Source organism: Myxine glutinosa, unplaced genomic scaffold (assembly GCF_964187855.1).
Source record: "Myxine glutinosa unplaced genomic scaffold, kmMyxGlut1.1 SCAFFOLD_1062, whole genome shotgun sequence".
Lineage (NCBI taxonomy): Eukaryota > Metazoa > Chordata > Myxini > Myxiniformes > Myxinidae > Myxine > Myxine glutinosa.
In genome coordinates, this window is record NW_027617157.1 from 27,474 (window position 1) to 50,065 (window position 22,592).

General features: G+C 46.6%; 2 protein-coding genes across 3 annotated transcripts in view; both read left to right on the forward strand.

The window, feature by feature from the left end:
* The first annotated feature begins 2,996 nt into the window (after positions 1-2,996).
* LOC144889138 (uncharacterized) lies at positions 2,997-10,428 on the forward strand. The gene is made up of 4 exons (XM_078769076.1): positions 2,997-4,908; positions 7,691-8,178; positions 8,383-8,443; positions 10,313-10,428. Exons 1-4 carry the CDS (start codon positions 2,997-2,999, stop codon positions 10,426-10,428), a joined length of 2,577 nt encoding a protein of 858 aa, XP_078625202.1.
* A 2,019-nt stretch (positions 10,429-12,447) lies between these two features.
* Positions 12,448-22,592, forward strand: part of LOC144889137 (receptor-type tyrosine-protein phosphatase H-like) — a 30,704-nt gene continuing 20,559 nt past the window's right edge. For both annotated transcript variants that reach the window (XM_078769073.1, XM_078769074.1), the window contains exon 1: positions 12,448-12,714. In XM_078769073.1, the coding sequence (XP_078625199.1) occupies positions 12,462-12,714 (253 nt within the window). In that variant the 5' untranslated portion in view covers positions 12,448-12,461. The remainder of the gene's footprint in view (positions 12,715-22,592) is intronic.

Genomic DNA, 22,592 nt, shown 5'->3' on the forward strand with positions numbered 1-22,592 from the left:
CTTAGGACTACCAGGAGGGATTAACCCAAGAAGGTAGGAAGAATGGGTAATAAGGTACGAAAGGAGGGAGAGCCTTTGAAGAACACTCCAGCGTTTTACATGAAAAGAGAATATGGGTATGCTGCTTTGCAACCGGGCAAGGCATGGGCTGTATTGACCAAGGGTTTGAGTACGCCTTGGCCAGAGGAAGGGTCATTTGCAATAGACAGGTTGGATGTGCTATATGGGGTTTTAGATGCCCTAGAGAAGAAGAAGAAGCGACTCCCACCTGATTCATGAAAGGTCTATAGTTGGTGGAAGGTGGAGGCCTTGAAGAGACAGGCAGCCTCCAGACAAGCGAGTTTGCGAGGAGAGTTGGGCAAATACCAGGATGAGCGCAAACAGGGTCGAAAGAAGCAGGATAAACAGATGAAGGCGCTCGCAGCGCAGACAAGCCAGAGGCTAATGGTAGCCCGGATTAATTCCGATGAGAAGGAACAGGATGAGGAAGATGAAATCCCTGTTTCCTATTCCCCCCATGGTCCAGTCCCAGGATCTAAGGCACGTACCCGACACCAGGGCGCTATAGGGGAAACAAATGGGAGACCCCCTAGAGTTCAACAGACCCCACAACCATCAGCCCCTCAGGTCGAGGACGATGGAGATAGCGGCACAGACACCCCGGGGTTTCCACCCCCGATAGGTCCAGGTCAGAAAGTATACCCTTCACTAGTGGAGTATCAGGCACCAGTGCAACGTGCGATAGAAACAAAGGGAGTGTTCCCCATGCGATGCGTGGGAATAGATGCAAACGGCGTGGTAGTAAGGGAACGGGTGCCGTGGAAGGAATCTGATTTAATGGCCATGCAAAAGAGGGTTCAGGAAATGTTGATCGACCAACCTTTGGATATAGTAATATTGCTCCGTCACTGGATTACAGAGGATGCCCCGGATTGGAGAGATTTTGTCATTTTGGAGCATCCATATTGCCACCAAAGGTATGGGCAAAGGCTAAAACCCTTTCATTATGGCCAATAGATGACCCCATGGCTCGGGTGCCACCCATGGCCGGAAACGATTGGGTCATTTTGAAAAATCATCTCCTGACCAACATTGGCAATGCGCTAGCACCACCTGGAGGACCAGATTGGGGAAAAATTGGCAACATAAAGCAAAAGGCAGGAGAATCAATCGGCGATTACCGAGAGAGAATAGAAAAAGCAATAGCTCGATGGGGCGGGTTAGGATTAATCCAAGTCGAGGACCTACCCGCTCCCCTGGTAAACAATTACCTAGTAGAAGGGCTTCGGCCCGCATTAAAAAAACAAGTGCATGCCGTCCTTTTCGGTTGGAAAGGAATGGGGACCAATGAATTATGTACGAAACTTGAACAATGTCCGGGCTCCTCCTCGGAGGAAAAGAAGGAAATTAAGGACGAAATGTTGCAGATGTTGGTAAGGGAAAAATTGGCCCAGCAACAAGCAACAAGAACAATGGGGAGCAAGAAGAAGAAACAAAAGGGGGCAGAAATAATGGGAAGTGACAGTGAGAGTGGGTCAAGTGATGATGAGACCCTCGGTCCGGCACTGCAGGCAGCTGTGATGCAAGTACCCCGGGGACCACAAGGACCTAGTGGGCCAAGGAATCAGACGTGGGGACAACCCCAACAACCCCAACAACCCCAATGGGCCGCTCCACCATGTTCTGTGCTAGGTCCCCCGCCGGCCTATTGACCACCACAAACACCCATGCCAGGATGGGCACCGCAATGGGGACCCTCCAATATGGGCCCCACCCCATGGGTTACCCCCAATTCGGGCATGCCATACGGGCCTTGTGCCCCAGGCCAACAAATGCCGAGGGGAGGGCAAGGGCGCCCACCTCCCTACAAAGGGGGGCGAAGGCCAAACCAACAAAACCAACAGGGGGGTCCAGGACAGGGACCCCCAGGGAGAGGGGCATGCTTTGAATGTGGACAAATGGGCCACTGGAGACGGGATTGTCCAAATTGTCCAAGGGGACCGCGAGGGCCCCAGGGACAGCAAGGGCCGTCATATGGAAACGCCTATTGACGGGACGAATGCGGGCCGCCAAAGGAATGTCCATTGATAACGATGACCCCAGATGAGGAACCGACCTTGACGTTAGATGTAAATGGTGGATACTGGTGGATAGAATTCTTAGTGGATACTGGTGCGACTCGCAGTTGTATCAATAAGGGACAACTACCTACTTTGAAACCCACACACAAGAGCGTCCAAATCCAGGGCGTTTCGGGAAAATTAGAAGCTCTCCCCGTATCAAAAGAGGCCCGAGTAATGCTCGGACCGCTAGAAGCTAAGCATGCATTTCTCATGACCACTACTGCCCCAACTAATTTACTAGGACGGGATTTGCTGTGTCGATTAGGTTGTAACATTGCGTGCACCAAAGAAGGTGTATACGTCGACGTCGGAGAATCGAACCGCGATTTGTTAATGATGGCATTGCAGCGAGCCAGCCCCACCGTGTATTGGTGGCGATTGGAGGAAGGGGCTCTAGCAACATGGACCCATGTGATCGACACGATTGGCGCGCAGATGCAAGAAATTCGCGATTGGCTAGAAGAACACCACATAGCCACAAAATTGAAATACAACCCGCCGCACTGCACCGCATGTTATGACGCGACTGGGAGCGATGATTATTATTTAGACATGGTTGCGGCAGCTTTAGGGGAAACCTCTGATCTTCAATTATCACACATATTGATTGGCCGAGAGGGAATTGGGATTACGGTAACCTTGTCGCCGCGCCAGAGATCGAAGGCTAAGTACCCCGAGGGGATGGTAGCGCATGTTACCCTTAGTACCGCCAGAGGATGGCCACCCGAGAGCATTGGATGGATGATGGACCGACTGCGGAAAACGCCAGTAAGGCGTCGATACAATGTTGAACACCGAACGGTCCATGTGTTGGACAACAATGAAGGGTTCATAATTAATTTGGCACCTCAGGACAGACGAGTTAGATTTGAGATGGTGGAACTACCACCCAAAGCGGCACACATGGTTAGAGCGGTCCCCACGACCCCAGGGGACTCCGATGGGTTGCTCGACACCGTCACCCCGTCACTATGGGCGCAACACGAGAATGAAGTAGGGCGCATTAGGGATGCACCCCCGTTGGTGATTCCAATTAAAGAAGGGTTACCTTTACCACACATTCAGCAGTACCCACTTCGGCACGAGGCCGACGCAGGCATTTTTCCGGTGATAGAATCGCTCGTGCAGCAGGGAATAATAATCGAAACCAACAGCCCATGTAACACCCCCGTTTTCCCAGTGCCAAAACCAATGACAGGAAAGTGGCGATTTGTGCAGGATTTGCGGGAGATTAACAAAATAATTCAGGGTATTCATCCAGTTGTACCAAATGCAGACGTTCTGATGACTTCCATTCCGCCAGAGGCTACACATTTTACAGTCATAGACTTGTGTTCCGCCTTCTTTTCAGTGCCAATAGCTCCAGAGTCCCAGTACCTCTTCGCTTTCACCTTTAGGGGGAGACAATTCACCTGGACAGTGCTTCCGCAGGGTTTCGCAGATAGCCCCACCTTGTTTTCACGGGCGCTGCACCGCGATCTCGCGGATGTCCAGTTGGAAGGCGGCTCGGTGCTGTTGCAGTACATCGACGACTTATTAATCTGCTCTCCATCCAAGGCAGCCTGCGAGACGGATTCACTAGCGCTGTTAAATGCGCTAGCCGAGAAAGGCCACAAGGTAGGCCGGGAAAAATTGCAATTTGTGCGGGAAATAGTTACATACTTGGGACACGCGATTTCGCATGGGAGACGTGAGCTCAACGCGAGCCGGGTCACTGCCATCATGGAAACCCCGTTGCCTCGTACACAAAGGGAGGTGTTGCGATTTTTGGGAATGGCAGGGTACTGTCGCACATGGATAATTGACTATGCGTTACTAGCAAAACCTCTGTATGAGGCGACGAAAAACGACCAGCCACGGATGGTGAACTGGACTGACAATCGAATACGCTGCTACGAAGGGCTCAAACGAGCCCTGGTAACGGCCCCAACCTTGGGCCTTCCTGACTACAAAAAGGCCTTCACACTTTTCACCCATGCAGTAGGGGGATTCGCGCAATCCGTGTTAACTCAGACTCATGGCGATAAGGAACGTCCGGTAGCCTATTTCAGCAAAAAGCTTGATGCGGTAGAACAAGGCTTTCCGCTGTGCTTACAAGCCGTGGCGGCTGCCCGATACGCAGTTGAGCGGACGGCCGACATAGTAATGGGACATGCGGTCCTTTTACAGGTACCGCATTGCGTTCATACGCTACTACAACAGCGAAACACACAGCACCTCACAGCCACTCGACTGATGCAATACGAAACGGCATTAATTATGGCACCTAACGTAACGGTGATGCGGTGCACCGTCCTTAACCCAGCGACACTTTTGCCAACAAAGGAGGAGGGAGTCCCGCACGTTTGTACGGACGTGGTCCAGTTAATATCAACGGTAAGGCCTGACTTACAGGACACTCCGCTACAGGAAGCCGATCACACCTATTACGTCGATGGTTCAGCCAAACGGGCATGGGACGGATCCCTGTTATCTGGGTACGCAGTATGCTCGGATACAGAGACGGTCGAAAGCGGCCGCCTCCCGCCCACCTGGTCAGCACAACAAGCTGAACTGTACGCACTCACGAGAGCGTGCGAAGTAAGCGAGGAAAAGGCAGTGACAATTTATACTGACTCGGCATACGCACACGGAGTGGTCCACGACAAAGGGGCCATATGGAAAATGAGAGGGTTCCTCACTTCAGCGGGAGCACTCATCAAAAATGGGGACTTAGTACGAAATCTGCTTCATAGTATTATGCTACCACGTGAAATAGCCGTAGTTAAATGCCGAGGTCACCAGCGTACAGACGACGCTGTGGCCCGCGGAAATGCCCGAGCCGACGAAGCAGCAGGACAAGCGGCAAACCAACAGGTTGGGTATAATATGCCAGTAGTTACGCGCAAACAGGGCGCTAAAGCGACCGCCCAGGCAGACGTTCCGACATCCGCACCTACAGAGTTCGATGTAATGCAATTACAAGCCGCGGCCTCAAACGTAGAACATCAAGATTGGATTAAATTGGGAGCTCAGCGCCCCGCGGAAGGACAAATGTGGACGATTAACGACAAACCCGTGGCACCGCGAGCTTTATTGCCATGGTTGGCACGCATGGCGCATCAAAATGGCCATGTGTGCCATAGGGGGGTGATGAGGCAGGTCACTTCCACCTGGGCAGCACCAGGCCTTTCGGCTGTGGTTACCATGGTCTGTCGCTCGTGCGCTATATGTCAACGGCACAATAGGGGGGCTCCCCCCAGGCGCCGCCACAACGTGGGCCACCCGGCTCCGGTCGGGCCGTTCTGTCATATCCAGTTCGATTTTTTCAATTTACCACCTTGTATGTCCTTTAAGCATGCATTGGTAGTGGTGGACATGTTCACCAAGTGGGTAGAGGCCTACCCATGCGTCAAGGCTGACACTATAACGGTGGCCAAGTGCCTTTTGCGGCACTTCATATGTCGATTCGGCGTCCCGCAGAAAGTGTCATCCGATCAGGGCGGGCACTTCACAGGGGACGTCATTAAAGCCGTATTAAAGGCCTTGGGGGTGATACAGTCGTTCCACTGTGTTTACCACCCACAATCGGCGGGACTTGTAGAACGAACGAATGGCACACTGAAAGGTAAGTTGGCAAAGATTTGCGACGAGACAGGCCTCAAGTGGCCGGAGGCCCTTCCGCTAGCGTTAATGAGCGTGCGCTCCACTCCAGGGCGCACCACTGGTCTCTCTCCGCACGAGATATTGATGGGTCGGCCCATGAGTTTGCCGGTATCGGCGCCAGTGGATATGGCAGCACTTGAATTACCTATCATGGATGACATGCTTTTAAAGTTTTGCATAGGTCTGTCCCATGTGGCGCGCAGCATACATGAACGTGTTGGGGAGGCCCTGCCGGAGCCAACAAGCAAGCCTATCCACACCTTCGAGGCAGGAGATTACGTGCTGGTGAAGCATTTCACCCGTAAGACTGCGCTCGAACCAAGGTGGACGGGGCCATTCCAAGTTCTCCTGACCACACCAACAGCGGTGTTTTGTGAGGGCAAGTCGTCCTGGGTACATGCCACACATTGTAAGTTGGCCATACCCACAAACACAGACACCTCAAACGCACCACCACAGATCGAGGATGCTGCACCACCGCCTGTTAGGGGTGGCGATCACACTTAGTTTAATATACCGCTTTGCCAGCACTGCACCTGCCGTGTCACGCCTCAAGTGGGGGGACATGAGGGCATGGGCGAACACGGAGACATATGCATATGGCGACCAAACTGTTAAGGTCTACCGGCAGAGAGTTATCTGGGGTCAGAGGATAAATATACCCTGCTGCCACGTAAAGGAAGACGTATGGACACGGATAATGTGGAGGGCGTTGTACACAGACTCACAGGGAAGGAAGACAGGTTTTGCTGCCCTCAGTCGTATAAAGCAAGCGCCACGACAAGGCGGCGCACCAATAGTAAACATGGCCAGGGCAGGTTACAAATGGGGAAAGGACTCGAACAATTTAACCACGCATGTATTACTGAACAGCGGCACTACTCTGTTACTACAATGTGAATTCATGACCTCACAGAGCTCCCCCTACGCCTATAGGCCACCATGCATCTCACACATATTAATTCCGCACCCACGGATCGAAAGCAAGAAAAAGCCAAAGGAAAATACGTATTGGACAGTGACCCGTGCAATGGCGAAGGTACAGAACCGATCACGTTGTTGGGTGTGTATGCATTTTCCTCACACCAGTACGACAGGGATAGAGATGGTAGTGCTGCCCCTGTCCCTACGAGATATGTGCTCAGGACCCTTGCGTACCCCATGTCTGACCACAACTTTGGAGCTGATAGGCCCAAAACCCCCAGCAGTGTGTTCCCGGGTGTTTCGATATACCCCACCCATTAAGCAGGCTTTGTTAGACAAACCACCTGACCCAGTCTGGGTGACAGAGCAAAAGGGACGGGTGTGTCTTATAGGAAAGGGACACATTCAGATGGGAACCTCGGAATGCACCCATACCCTGCCATCCGACACCAACGGGAGAGAAAAGGGAGGCCCCCTTGTAATAACCATAGATGACCAGGCCCAGCATAACGTAACCAAGCTAACCATATCTTGGGGAGCACCAAGCGCCACCCGCGTTGAAATTAGTAAATGCATGGCCTCGGCCCTTATCCCACCCCATGGAGTGATGTTTATTTGCGGAAATAAGGCATATCCATACCTACCCGAACAGTGGGGAGGGACTTGTTATCTGGGATCCATCTTTCCCAAGGTAAATTTGGTAGATCATTTTAATGAAACAGGGTACACCCCTACCCACGAGAGGAAGAAACGATTCTCTCTTTGGAACCCGGATGGAACAGTAAGACTGGACGGACGCTGGTGGCAGGTCCTACTAGGAGCATTTTTTCCCCAGGCGGGAGTGATTATGAATGATTGGCGAATAGATAGTCTCGCATTAGTAATGGAACGAATTGGAAACGAAACCCGAATCGCAGAACTACAATTGGAAGACGAATTAGTGCATATGCGAACGATGGTGATGCAGAATCGAGTGGCTTTAGATATGTTGTTGGCAGAAAAGGGAGGAGTATGTGGGGTAATCGATGGAAAATGCTGCACATATATCCCCGATCACTCGGAAGGAATAGAGGCCTCAATCATTCGGCTTAAGGCCGCGACCCAGGATCTCACGGATAGCCGAAAGGAAAGGGAAGAAGCCAATAATGTATGGTCCAGCATATCAGCCTGGTTCAGAGGATGGACAGGGGTCATTGTAAAATGGCTATTGACAGGCCTGGCCATAGTCGTGGGAATCGTACTCACCGTGGTTATAATGAAAGCCCTAATCATGATTTGTGTGAGAAAATGTTTCACAGGATGGACCCCACCCACCGCCACCAACGGGATGTTACTTTCACTATATGGGAAGGATCCAAAGGCCATTGGTGAACCGGCCAACTCTATCGTCTCGGACCCCCACGATTGGGTTGATGGCCTCGACGTTTCGTGGCAAGAGGATGTGGCTTTAGGGATCTACGATTCCTGGCTTGAAATCGATGAACCTGTTGATGCTTGGGATTCTGATAATGATTATGATTTTAGTTGGGATGATTATACCTGTGATTTAGAAAGTGTAGGTTCTTTTAAGAGCTATTGCTATTATGCCAGCAGTGAGGAGCGGATGGCAAACATGTATCCGGGATATCCGGGAGAACCACCTTCACCACCACTTACACCACCCGTAACAAGCAATTTGGGATCGTCTCAGCTTAAGACACCCGACACTTTGAATACTGACGTTGATACAGACTATGTGGAGATGGAGATTTGTGATTATGAGGAGATGGATATTGGTGATGACGAATGTGCCTCCTTTTCTTCCACAGAGCAATCACACGTACAAGGCTTGATGGCATTGGACGTCGATTGTTTGCCCTGATTCGCGAGGACCACACCTGCATAAGGAGGGCCCCAAATCTGGCTGGCAACTGGGTCGCACCTACGCCGTGGCGAGGGTGGATTCGGGATCCGGCCGGGCGGCAGCTATCTCCTAACCAGGCGCCGTCGTCGCGAATTATGGCTAACAATTTATGCGTTGAATGTTAGACTGCCAGTTAGGGCCGGTATCTCTCTTTGAGCATGCGTGACGCTGTGTCGCGCCTGGCATGTGACTAATTGGGATGCTGACCACTGGGGTATACGGTGTCTTTCCAAGGAGTTGTCTTGTAAAGACAAAGGGAGGAACTGTTAGCCATTAGGGTTTAAACCCCATGACTCAATTGATCATAACGTCTGAAATTATATATCGTGCTTCTGAAAACTGATTTGAACTCAGCTGCAGGCAGAGGCGGGTGGACAAAATGTGGTTTCGAGGCTCGAGGTGCAGGGTGGATCCTTAGCCCAGTAAACAAGTCCTTGAATGTATGTGCCAGACAGAAGATAAAATGCTCACAACCCACGTACAGGGAAAACATGTTGCCAAACGCCTTCTTCACAAAGGGAATAATTAATTATATATCTTTGTAGTTTCCAGTGTGTCTCCTAAATCAAGGACGTAACCAACCTTGGAAAAGAAATATAGACATTACATATCCTTTGATTGTTATGTATTCAGCATGTGTATTCAATCATTAATCTACTATTATGCTTAGTGTCATGAAAACCATTGAAGATATTATGAGAGCATTTCCTTCGGCCTGCGCTCGGGTCTGATGTGTTTAGATAAAGGGCCAAAAAGGGTCACCCTATCCTATGCTTACATCTTTTCTGTCTAAGTTTGGCCTTCTGCAGGAAGGGACGATGGTAGGTGGGTCTTTACGGCCCAGTTTGCTTTGTCTTTAGCGCAGACTCTTGTCTGATATTTTTGCTATATATGAAATGCCTTTTTGCTGATTTTGCAGCGAGTGTCTTGAAATTGCCCACTGCGTGTCAGGCGGTGCATTCTTGAGCCTTGCTCCACACTGTGTGTTTGTAATCGATTTTATTAAACATTGTTGCTCTGCTCCTTGTTCTTCTTCGTTCCCTTGAGGTCTTCGACCCACATATATATATATATATATATATATATATATATATATATATATATATATATATATATATATATATATTGTATACAAGATCGAGGCTTGTGTAAGAGCTAACATTGATCACAAAAAACAAACTGACATATAAAACATATGATAAAGGGAGCGGGACACAAGATGGGGCAAGAGAGAGAGGAAAGCACACACATACAATAATAGAGAACAGGGACATCGGGAGATCTGTGGGAGGGAGAGAGCTTGTGGGGAGGAGGCATGCGAAGGGGAGGGGGGAGGGGTGGCAGAGGTATAAAACGCATGGACACTGCTAGAACTTCCAGGAAAGAAGTTGGTATTTCAAAAAAGTGGATCTGGGGTGAATTAACGGGGGTAGAAAAGATCAAGGTTTTGGATGGGGGAAGATAAGAGATGGTGGTGAACAGCTGTTTTAAACACCTAGAGGAAGGAGTGGGATTAAAGAGAGTGAGGGAGTTTGTTCCAGAGGCGGGAGAAAAGAGGAATGAAAGAGTGAAGGTGAGCAGCGAGTCTTGATTTTGGAAGTTTCACCATAAGAGGATTGCTGGCAGATCTTGTGCGACCTGTGTGTGTGATTAATGAATGTGCGACCTGAAGATGAATCAAATGTGTGAATGAGCGACCCATTGTTATGTTCACAAGTTTGCAAGATCATTCAGACAAAACACCAAAACGATAACGTTAATCCGGTGATTTATGGTGTAGCCCAGCTCTGCCTGGAGTGGCCTTTTGGCCTTGTCAAGGATGAGCTCCATTAAAAAAGAGCATTTGAGTTCATAAATGCATGTATATCAAAGTTGGTGTATGTATATCAAAGTTGGTGCATGTATATCAAAGTTGGTGCATGTATATCAAAGGTGGTGCATGTATATCAAAGTTGGTGCATGTATATCAAAGTTGGTGCATGTATATCAAAGTTGGTGCATGTATATCAAAGTTGGTGCATGTATATCAAAGTTGGTGCATGTACATCAAAGTTGGAGCATGTATATCAAAGTTGGTGCATGAATATCGAAGTTAGTGCATGTATATCAAAGTTAGTGCATGTATATCAAAGTTGGTGCATGTATATCAAAGTTGGTGCGTGTATATCAAAGTTAGTGCATGTATATCAAAGTTAGTGCATGTATATCAAAGTTAGTGCATGTATATCAAAGTTAGTGCATGCATATCAAAGTTAGTGCATGTATATCAAAGTTAGTGCATGTATATCAAAGTTAGTGCATGTATATCAAAGTTAGTGCATGTATATCAAAGTTAGTGCATGTATATCAAAGTTAGTGCATGTATATCAAAGTTGGTGCATGAATATCAAAGTTGGTGCGTGTATATCAAAGTTAGTGCATGTATGTCAAAGTTAGTGCATGTATATCAAAGTTAGTGCATGTATATCAAAGTTAGTGCATGTATATCAAAGTTGGTGCGTGTATATCAATGTTGGTGCATGTATATCAAAGTTTGGGTGGGGGATAGTTGTTGTGGGACGTTCAAGGACAAATGAAGGATATCAAGGTGGATTAAACGAGGAGAAATGTTTGAAAGGTCAAGATGGTCTTCAAATGAAAATTGGATGGACCAATATCCAAACGTTTATTGATAATATCAAACAATTTGTAGCGTTTGATGTTGGCACATAAGTTAGACATCAATGTATCTGCCATCATGTTTCATCCTCAATTAATATGTGAATTGCCCAATAAAAAAACACTTCAATGTTTTGTTAGATTTAAGAAAATCATAATTGCCCCCAATCCTCTTCTACATTCACAGACGGCTGTATACCTGCTCAGCTAAAGGTGGTCTCATATAACATAACATCAGTGACCCTCAGCTGGATTGTACCAAATGACCTCAACAACACATTCCTCAGCTTTGTGTCTTTGTTCTCTTCTGGAAAAGAAATTCAAAACCACACAACGAAGTACAAGGAACTAACGATCACAGGACTTTCACCTGATTCAAGCTACTCTGTGTCCATCTCTTCCCTGTGTAACGGCACAGAAAGCATTCCTGCCACGATTGACGTGCAAAAAGGTATAGTATACATAAAACATGTAAACACATTGATGTTGATGTTTAATTTGGTGACAAAGAATGTACATAAAACGTAAAATAGGCGACTTATCGCCAGCACCGTGTCGAAATTACAGGTTCCTTTCTTGACTTCCTGTGTCGAATTGGCAACCCATCCAAGATTGTAACCTTAGTCAAAGTAACTGATTTCAAACAATGGACACTTTGTATAAAGCATGGTACATCATCTGATCTGATCATCATTGTGCTCTCCTTATGGATCACATCATCTGATCTGATCATCATTGTGCTCTCCTTATGGATCACATCATCTGATCTGATCATCATTGTGCTCTCCTTATGGATCACATCATCTGATCTGATCATCATTGTGCTCTCCTTATGGATCACATCATCTGATCTGATCATCATTGTGCTCTCCTTATGGATCTTTCAAGAGAAGAGTAAGCATCATTGATAATAGCAGGGCAGCAGTGAGGTGGAAAATGGTTTCAGGTCACCACTTTTGTCCACAAATTCTGTTTCATCCACTTAATTTGTTTCATTTAGTTTTTGATTCCATGTGCTCGAATCTTTTATTGTGCAGTGAACATTTATGACGTAATTCGGTTACCTGTGAAAGAGCATACAGGTGGCTTGTTTTCATCACAATTCCGGTCGGACTTTCATGAATCATAAAATATGGAATGACTGGGCAAGTCAAGTTGGTTGTGTAAACACGAGGCTCCTCTGTATTGCAGGTCCTCCTTCACCTCCAATGAATCTCACGGTGGTTGAACAAGGTGTTGGTTTTGCCTCTTTGAGATGGACAGCACCAAACGATCCCAACAAAGACAGCTACACCTATCACGTGATTTGGTATCAATATGAATACCGGATGAATTCCAGAACTGTGCACGGTACAGAAATTAACATTACAAGTCTTTCACCTGGAATAAATTCCACGGTGACTGTAACTTCCTCCTACGGGAACAAATCCAGCCTTCCTGCAACAATTACTTTCGCTGCAGGTATTGATCATTTTGATCCACTGCACCAAAGATGTGATCTTGAAGTATTGTTTGATGTACAAGAGATTTCTTCTTGAATCGTTCTGTTTCTATTGACCCGTCACGTATTTTAACTCGATGAATTTCATTATTACCTTTATTAATAAATCAATATTTATTTTTTCAAAAATATATAAACCTTGGTGATTCTTCACTATCGTGTGTTTTGTTCAAAGAACATTCAGAATCCCCTGTCATGATGCATCCAAATAACTTATACTTCATCCTTTTAAATTTGGCTTCTGAATTGTTCACACCTGCAGATTGATTGTTCATGTTAAAAACAATATTTATTGTCCAAAATGTTCAATTTCATTAATAAATAATGTTTCTTCCACAACATCTTTCTTGGTTGATAACGCTGGTTATTTTTCCATGCAGAGAAATGCGGAGGAAACCTTTTGGCAGAAGGTTCGCTCGTCTCTCCCGGATTCCCTTTCAACTATCAAAACAACTTGGACTGTGTTTGGGATGTGAGGGCACCTGATGGACATGTTGTGGTGCTCACTGTGGTGAACCTGGATCTGGAGGATGTTCATAATTGTCCATGGGATTGGTTGGGTGTGGCCTACACAAACACAACACAGCGAGAGATCACTATGTGCCAACCTCACAATATTGGACGAATCATCACCTCAAGCTCCATCTTCATGCGGATATTTTTTCACTCTCCTTGGTATTACACCAGCCGAGGTTTCAATATCACATTATCAGCACAAGGTATAATTTGCTTTTCCATGACATTTTGTTGACTCAGGATTTGTAACTTTATTCACATTGTAACTTAATTATGCAATTTGTCTCGTGTTTTTATTTGCACCGTGGTTCATTGAGGCTCATCCGGAACATTTTTTGTGTAAAGTTATCCACACAGCCCCAAACAAACTTCACTACTCACACTACCTTGGGGGTATTAAGCACCATGGGATGCAATCATTTCTCAAGGCAGAAACAAAATGTGGAAATCCCCCATTCAACCTTTGACAATTCATCTTTCATCTTCATTTTCAGAATATTTAATTCTCTTGTAACTTTTGTTTCTGATTGGACAATGGAAACGTCAAATAATAATTAAATGACAGAGGGTAGATGAACATCCAAGTACCTGATTAAAGTGAAACAGGTGAGAAGTATTGTGGAAATGGAGACCAAAGGTTCGTGGACACTGAATAACATCCCTGAATGGTATCCACCTCTGTTGTGAAGGTTGGCTTTGTGCAGAAAACAAAATGTAAACTCACTCCTTGTGGTTCTCCTTAAAGGTAGGTAGGTAATGGTGCTGCAAATTACACTAGGTGGTTTGCCTTTTCTTCCAATAGTTCAGTCGATTAACGTGAGAAATGTGACTTTTTCATAAAATTATGAAACTTGGCACAATTATAGATATTGCTTCCTGAAGATTTTGGATGGGGAACCATCGCGAAAATGCACCATGTCCACGGGGACAGCCATGTTGGTGCTATGAGCAAGAAACATTTTTTTCAATATTTTCAATAATGCAACAACAAAAATGGTTTCTACCCTTTAGATTTTCATGCAGTGTATGTCTTGGTAAGAAAAAGTCTCACCTCTTCACCTGTCTCAAAACTTGTGGTGATACCTGAAGTGATATTCCAGACATGTTAACATCCTTGATGGAGCTGCAGTTGTCAACATGTTGAAATCAGCTGGTGTAAAAACTTCTGACGATGAATTCTTCCTTCCATCTAGGGGGGCAAATCAAAATGGCTGGTCGAGTGGACAGAGTGGCGGATTGTTATTTCGAGAACAACCTGAAATCAAGGAAAGATTGAAGTGTGGAAAAGGAGCCAAAATAAGAGTTGACGGATCAAATTTCCTTCCAACAAACTGGCAGCAGATGACGAATCGGGGCAGCAGAGTAGAATGGGGATGATTTGCCCCCTTGCTTGCGTTGGGGGAACAACCACCGCGAAGAGACGTTCCCAATAGTTGCTCAAGTGACTTGTTATACCTGGTAGAAGGTAAATCGACATAGGTTAAACCAAATGCATAATAATGCTTTTCAACCTCATGAAGTTGTTTGCTACTATTTAGCATTTCGCTGTTTGTTCTCTCAAATTCGAGTTCACCAGACCAGATTCACCAAAATACTGTTTTCTTTTGTCAGGATGAGTCTTTTTCAGAGTAAACCATGAATCTAGTTCTAATATTTCCCGTATATGTCATGATACTCCCCTCTGAGCACTTAGATCAAACTGATATTTTGCTGGTTCAAATCCTATTGACTGTGTTGATTTGTCCTTGTAATTTTTGTTCGATCACATTTATTTCCCCAAACATACTGTAGCCTACTGGTATTTTACACCTGTGACAGGTTAAGGTAAATACTGAAAGGAAGAGTTCACAGAAGAACGAAGTTCAGGGGAGCTTATGCGATGGTGCGTCGTCCGTAAACACTTGCAACTTCTTCCCCGAAACCGCTGATGGGACTGTGACCAAACTTAGCACAAATTATATTTGTTATGTTGTGACTAAAGTTTGTTTCTGGCATTTAAAAAATCAGGGTCTATGGGGATCTACCGGGGTCAAAGTGGATCCAGGTTTGACCCCCCCAAAATAGGAATTCGCTTTTTGTCCCCCGTCCCACAGCGGAGCAAAAGGAGGACTATGGTTTTCCCCTCCGTCCGTGTGTCCGTCCGTCCGTCCGTCCATCCGCCCGTGCGTGCGTGCGTGCGTAAGCGAAGGACCGCATTCGAATTTGGTGTGTGGGTGCAACCCACGTCAAAATCCAAGATGGCCGCCGCCATGTATGTCTGATGCAATGTATGTCTGAACCTTGTGAGCTGAATATCTTGAAAAATAAGCGAAGTACCAACTTCTAATCTGGTGTGTGGGTGTATCTAGCCATAAGGAAGAACGCCATTGAAAATTAGGTCGCCACGTCAAAATCCAAGATGGCCGCCACCATATATATGTCTGAACATTGTGAGATGAATATCTTGAAACATAACCGAAGTACCAACTTCTAATTTGGTGTGTGGGTGTATCTCGGCATAATGAAGAAGGCTATTGAAAATTGGGTCGCCACGTTAAAATCCAAGATGGCCGCCGCCATGTATGTCTGAAACTTGTGAGCGAAATATCTTGAAAAATAAGCGAAGTACCAACGTCTAATCTGGTGTGTGGGTGTATCGAGGCACAAGCAAGAACGCTAATGAAAATTGGGTCGTTACGTTAAAATCCAAGATGGCCGCCGCCATGTATGTCTGAACCTTGTGAGCGGAATATCTTGAAAAATAAGCGAAGTACCAACGTCTAATCTGGTGTGTGGGTGTATCTCGGCATAATGAAGAACGCTATTAAAAATTGGGTCGCCACGTTAAAATCCAAGATGGCCGCCGCCATGTATGTCTGAACCTTGTGAGCGAAATGTCTTGAAAAATAAGCGAAGTACCAACTTCTAATCTGGTGTGTGGGTGTATCTAGGCACAAGCAAGAAAGCTATTGAAAATTGGGTCGCCAGGTTAAAATCCAAGATGGCCGCCGCCATGTATGTCTGAACCTTGTGAGCGGAATATCTTGAAAAATAAGCGAAGTCCCAACTTCTAATCTGGTGTGTGGGTGTATCGAGGCGTAAGGAAGAACGCTATTGAAAATTGGGTCGCCACGTCAAAATCCAAGATGGCCGCCTCCATGTATGTCTGAACCTTGTGAGCGAAATATCATATCATAGCATGTTTTCTGCGTCTTCCACTTTGTCAACTCACATCACTTCCCCGACGGGGGACCGAGGCGTAACGCTTGTTCCTCTGAAACTACACACACTATTTCGATGAAACGTAACCACAACTTTCATCCCCCATGATGTACCAAGCACATCGAGAGAAATTTAGGAGGGGGGGGGCTTGGGGGGAGATGGGAGAGGTATAAAACATATGGACACTGCAAGGACTTTCAGGAAAGAAGTTGAAGTTTCAAAAAAAGTGTATCTGGGGTGAATTAGTGGGGGTAGAAAAGATCAAGGTTTTGGATTGGGGAAGATAAGAGATGGTGGTGAACAGCTGTTTTAAAGACCTGGAGGGAGGAGTGGGATTGAAGGGAGTGGGGGTGTTTGTTCCAGAGGCGGGAGAAAAGGGGAATGAAGGAGTGAAGGTGAGCAGAGGGCCTAGATTTTGGCAGTTTAACCATAAGAGGGTTGCTGGCAGATCTTGTGCGACCTGCAGGAATATTAGGGGGACAGAGCACAGAGAGAGCTGGGGGAGCAAGGCCGGAGAGGAGTCGGTAGAAGACAGAAAGACGACCAACCTGCCTGCAGTGAGTGAGTGAAAGGCTCTCGGAGTTAGCTTCATCACAGGAGATTCCAATGATTCTGAAAGCTTTGGTTTCAACAGCGTGAAGCCGAGCGAGGTGTGAGGCAGGAGCACCGGCCCAGAGGGGAGAACAGTATTCCATTGAGCTGCGGATGAAAGCTTTGTATGTGGTGAGGAGCTCAGGTGTGCCAAGGAAGGACTTCGCACGACGGAGGATGCCCAGTCGGCGACTGGCTTTGGGGGCCAGCTTGGAAATGTGTTTTTCCCAAGAAAGATCATGGCAGATAGTGACACCAAAAAGCTTGAGCGACACAACTTTTTGGAGAGGATTGTTGACAAAGTACAATCTGTCGCTCAAGCTTTTGGGTCTCACTATCTGCCATGATCTTTCTTGGGAAAACCACATTTCCAAGCTGGCCTGCAAAGCCAGTCGCCGACTAGGCATCCTCCGTCGTGCGAAATCCTTCCTAGGCACACCTGAGCTCCTCACGACATACAAGGCTTTCATCCGCAGCTCAATGGAATACTGTTCTCCCCTATGGGCTGGTGCTCCTGCCTCACACCTAGCTCGGCTTCACGCCGTTGAAACCAAAGCTTTCAGAATCATTGGAATCTCCCGCGATGAAGCTATCTCTGAGGGCCTTTCACTCACTCACCACAGGCAGGTAGGTGGTCTTTCTGTCTTCTACCGACTCCTCTCCGGCCTTGCTCCCCCAGCTCTCTCTGTGCTCTGTCCCCCAAATATTCCTACAGGTCGCACAAGATCTGCCAGCAAGCCTCTGATGGTTAAACTGCCAAAATCTCGGCTCTCTGCTCACCTTCACACCTTCATTCCTCTTTTCTCCCGCCTCTGGAACAAACTCCCACACTCCCTTCAATCCCACTCCTCCCTCCAGGTCTTTAAAACAGCTGTTCACCACCATCTCTTATCTTCCCCCATCCAAAACCTTGATCTTTTCTACCCCCATTAATTCACCCCAGATCCACCTTGTTTGTAATTCCAACTTCTTCCTGGTAGTCCTGGCAGTGTCCATATGTTTTATGCCTCTCCCACCCCCTTTCCCATGCCTCCCCCCCAAAGCCCTCTCCCTCCCACAGTTCTCTCGATGTCTCCATGTCTCTCGGTTCCTGCTCTCAAATGTTGTGTTTGTGTCCTTCCCCCTCTCTCCCCATCTTGTCTACCGCTCCCGATGCTTTTTGTTTTATGTGTCGGTTTGTCGGTTATGTGTACGGTTTGTCGGTTTGTCTTTCTGTGTGATAAATGTTCGCTCCTTCACGAGCCTCGATCTTGTATACAAAAAAAAAAAAAAAAAAGAAGTAGATGGGAGGGTTTTCCAGTAGGTCTTTTCGGAGGGACACAGTAAGAGTGTGAGATTTGTCAGGATTGAAAGACATCTTCCACTTGTTTGACCAGTCTGTGATATTGTCCAGGTCTGCAGAGAGTGGGGAGGCTGCAGACTGCTGATCTGAGGGATGAGGAATGGAGCGGCAGATAGTGGAGTCATCAGCAAAGAGATAGAGAGGATTTTCCAGAGAGTCGGAGAGATCATTGATGAAGACCAGAAATAGCACAGGGCCCAGAACACTACCTTGGGGAACTCCAGCCAAAACGGGCAGGGGAGATGATAGAAACCCATTCAGGGCCACACGTTGACTATGACCAGAGAGGGAGTCCGCAAGCCATGAGTGGAGTTTTCCATGGATACCAGAGGAGGAGAGTTTGGTGAGCAGAGCCATTTGAGGTAAGGGAGGGGATGGAGGGGGAACAAACACCAGAAATGGATTTGACCAGACGCCACCAGGATTTGGAGGAAGGAGACAGGTTTGAGAGTTCAATCTTGAGTGTGGAGAGATAGTGCTTCCTGGTGCTTCTGAGGGTAGACACACACTTGTTCTGAGATTGGTGGAAGGAACTGAGATTGCCTTCAGTTGGATTTGCCTTCCAAGAGGCAAAGGCAAGTTGTTTCAGGGCAACTGCCTCACCACAAGATTTAGTGTACCATGGATGGGAGGAAGGGTAAGACAACTGAAGATTAGATGGGATAAATCTGTGCATGAGAGAGCAGTTTGCTTTGGAAGAATTCCCAGGAAGAATTGATGTCAGAGGCGGTCGAGATGGGAGACCAGTCCAGATAATTGATGGCTGCTTGCAGACCGTGCCAGTCAGCCTGAGTTAAATGCCAGACACGTCGGCGCTGAGGAGGCTCTCTGAGAATGGCCAGTGAGATGTCCACTTTAACAAGCACATGATCGGAAGAACCGATTGGAGCAGAAGAAGAGCAGCAGACATTTGCATGGAAGTTTGTCATAATCAAGTCTAGAAGAGAAGATACTCCATTGACTGAGATCCGGGTCGGGAAATTGACAGATTGTGTCAGTCCCAATGAGTCGCAGAAGTCCTTTGCTGAGGTGCCATGGCTGGTGAGAGAGGAACCCACACCCAACCAGCTGGCATTATGACAGTTGAAGTCTCCACATATGAGGAAGAGAGAGTTTGGATGAGTTGATAGAAGTTGGTCCATGTTGTCAGACAGCGAAATGTAAATAGAGTCATCACTGTTTGGAGGACGGTACAGAACACGTATGAACAAAAGGTGGGAGCGGCGAGGAAGCCGTAGCCAGAGGTACTCTTGGGGGTGGAGTGGAGAGAGGGCAGTGCAACGAGAGTGAGGAAGAGAGTTTTTGATAAAGATTGCCACCCCACCACCAGGACGAGGCTAAGGTCTATCATACCGGAGGAGGGAGTAACAAGGAAGAGATATTAAGGAATCAGAGACATCTTGAAGGAGGAAAGTTTCTGTTGAGCAGATCAAGTCTGGATTGTCAGAAGCATCCTGAATGGAGAGATCAATCAGGTTTGAGCTAAGGCCCCGGATGTTTGAGGTCCATACCGTTAATGAGGAGAGAGGGGGAGCATCGGTTGCAGGACAGGGGAGGGGAGGGGTAGGGTCAGATGAAGGATGAGAGGGGGAGGGGGAGGTAGGGAGAGCAGTTGATGGTGTGTCAGAGATTACAGAAGAGTTACAATAGAGGGAAGGATGAAGAGGACGAAAGGTTTGATGGTGATGGGATGAGGCACAGTGAGGGGTTGTTTGAGGGGGGGCAGAGGAAAGTAGAAGGTTGGAGGAGGTGGAGGTATGAGATTTAAGGGAGATGAAGTGGGGATGAGGCAGCTTTGAGGAGGAGGTGGGAGGGGAGAGAATTTGGGAGGGATGGTTGGTGGGAAGATTTGAAGGGGAGGGGTTGGGGGGGAGTTTTGAATGGGAGGGGTTGGGGGGGAGTTTTGAATGGGAGGGGCAAGGGGGGAGTTTAAGAGGGGAGGGGCAAGGGGGGAGTTTAGTAGGGGAGGGGCAAGGGGGGAGATTTGGAGGGGAGGGGCAAGGGGGAGATTTGGAGGGGAGGGGCAAGGGGGGAGTTTAGAAAGTGGATGATTAATGAAAGACGAACATTTATAACAATTTGGGTTTATTGTGATTTTCAAGTTAGCGATCCATTTAAGAATGATGGAGGAGGGGTGGAATGAATCCCACAAGGTTCTTCTCAGAAACTACACACACGATTCCGATGAAACATGACCACAACATTCAACACCTGTGCTGTACCAAGGATTGTTCAGGGCATTAAAAAAAAGAGCGAGTCCTAAGGAGGTCTACTGCGGGGTTAACCCCAGAATAGGTATTTGCTCTTTTCTCTGAAACTACACACACAATTCTGATGAAAGTTGACCACAACCAAAAGCACCCGTGTTGTACCAATGTTTGTTCAAGGCATTAGAAAAATTGGGGGGGGGGGGGGTATACGAGGTGGGGGAGTTGGGGGTGTGTGGGGGGAGGGGGTGGTTGCCCTCCGAAATAGGTATTTTGTTTAAAGTTTTAAGATGATATTTGTATGATTCTACATGCTGCCCTGCCTCCTAGAAACCATTGAAATTGGTTTCAAATACCCTTAGTCAGTGTCGTATACTGTTTATTCCAACAGGTGAGTGTCCAGGGGTATTGGCCCTATTTTTGTATTTCTTGTAACTATCTTCATGGAAACCCCTTCAAGCAATTATTGCCTCGTATGATTTGCTGTAATCAAATGTCATTGTACGTCAACCAATAAAAAGTGAGTTTTAAACATTTATCATTCCTGTGCTCACATTCAAAATTACTCTCATTCAATATTGCTAAGTAGTGAACTAATGTCCAGAGATATGCTTGATGTTTCACAAAATGACATTGTTGGCTCATGAGAGATTAATGAAATGTGAGAGTAAGCCACCGATTTTGAAATTTACAAGTGAGCAAGATAATTCGTATAAAACACCAAAATTAAAACTTTCATCGGGTTATTTGTCGTGTAGCATAATTCCACCTAGAGTGGCCTTTTTAGTCAGGCAGCTTAGCAAATGGATGTGGACGTTCTGGACAAAAGCGCTAAATTTTCCCCACATGCTACCCATAGCTTTAGCTTTCCATTTTTGGAAGGAACAACTTCCTCCGAATACATTATGGCGGCAATCTTGGATTTTCAAAATGGCTGCGATGTAAAAACATATCTTTCAATATCTCAGCTTCGAAGCCACTTAGGATCATAATCTTGGTGTCTAAACATACATTTCCAGGGTCTTGGAACACAATTATACCATTTAGGTATAATTTGGTCAAAATAAGGTTATTTTCAGTTTTGGTTTGATAATAAGGTATTTGGTTATTTGGTCAAAAATAAAACAAGGCTTGGTTATTTTCAGGTTTTTTTTCAGGCGGAACAGTTCCATCAACATAGAGGAAAGAAAAAGAAGTAAAACAGATGGAGAAGTTTCGTGACATGTTTTATAGGAGAATTATTTCAGAAGAAATTAATAATTTCATTTATTTTCAGGTTCACTAGCATGATGGATTGGAACATGTGCTTGATCTGTCAAGAAAAGACGACAGAGCTTCTGAAATGCCCACTCAATGCACAAAGAATTGGGGATAAGTCAGAACCACACAGCTCCTTCTTGAATAACGTTTATTCTTTCAGAGCCCTGGGAGCATTGCCAGTGGTGCTTAACTTTGGAGGGGATATGACTGGAGGTGAACTGGTCCAAAACCGGGTTGCATGGCACAAATCTTGCTATATCAAGTTCAGCAAAGACAACTTGGAGGGAGCTCCTAAAAAGTGTGACAAGGATGACGCTGCAGAGAGCACACTTCTGGGGTTAAATGGCCTCGGCGCCAGTTGATTGACAAAATGGGCTGTCTGTTTTATCATCGAGAGGATGGACACCTACATGAATTTAGAACACTTGGAGCTGATGAGACCATAAGACAGATGGCTACCGAGCTGCAGGAAACAGAGTTAATGGCTCGAATAGAAGGTGGCGATCTCATCGCACTCGAGGCTAAATATCATCTGCAGTGCTTAACAGAACTACGGAATCGCTACAGATCACTGATGCGGCAAAATAAGCAGAGATCGGGAGGCTCTTCTGAGGAAAAGAAGATGAAGGCAAGAGCACTTGTGGAGCTCTTTACTCATGTAGAAAACTGTGTGGAAGATGGGACCTTCTACTTCAAATTTTCGGTCTTTGATCAGCTGTAT

What these genes read in the sequence shown, in the direction of transcription:
- LOC144889138 (XM_078769076.1), top strand. Translation starts at nt 2,997, where the DNA reads ATGGTGGAACTACCACCCAAAGCGGCACACATGGTTAGAGCGGTCCCC. An exon ending in TAAATGCCGAGGTCACCAGC is followed by an intron (nt 4,909 to 7,690) that starts GTACAGACGACG and finishes TGTTGTTGGCAG; the next exon opens with AAAAGGGAGGAGTATGTGGG. An exon ending in CTATGTGGAGATGGAGATTT is followed by an intron (nt 8,444 to 10,312) that starts GTGATTATGAGG and finishes TATGTTCACAAG; the next exon opens with TTTGCAAGATCATTCAGACA.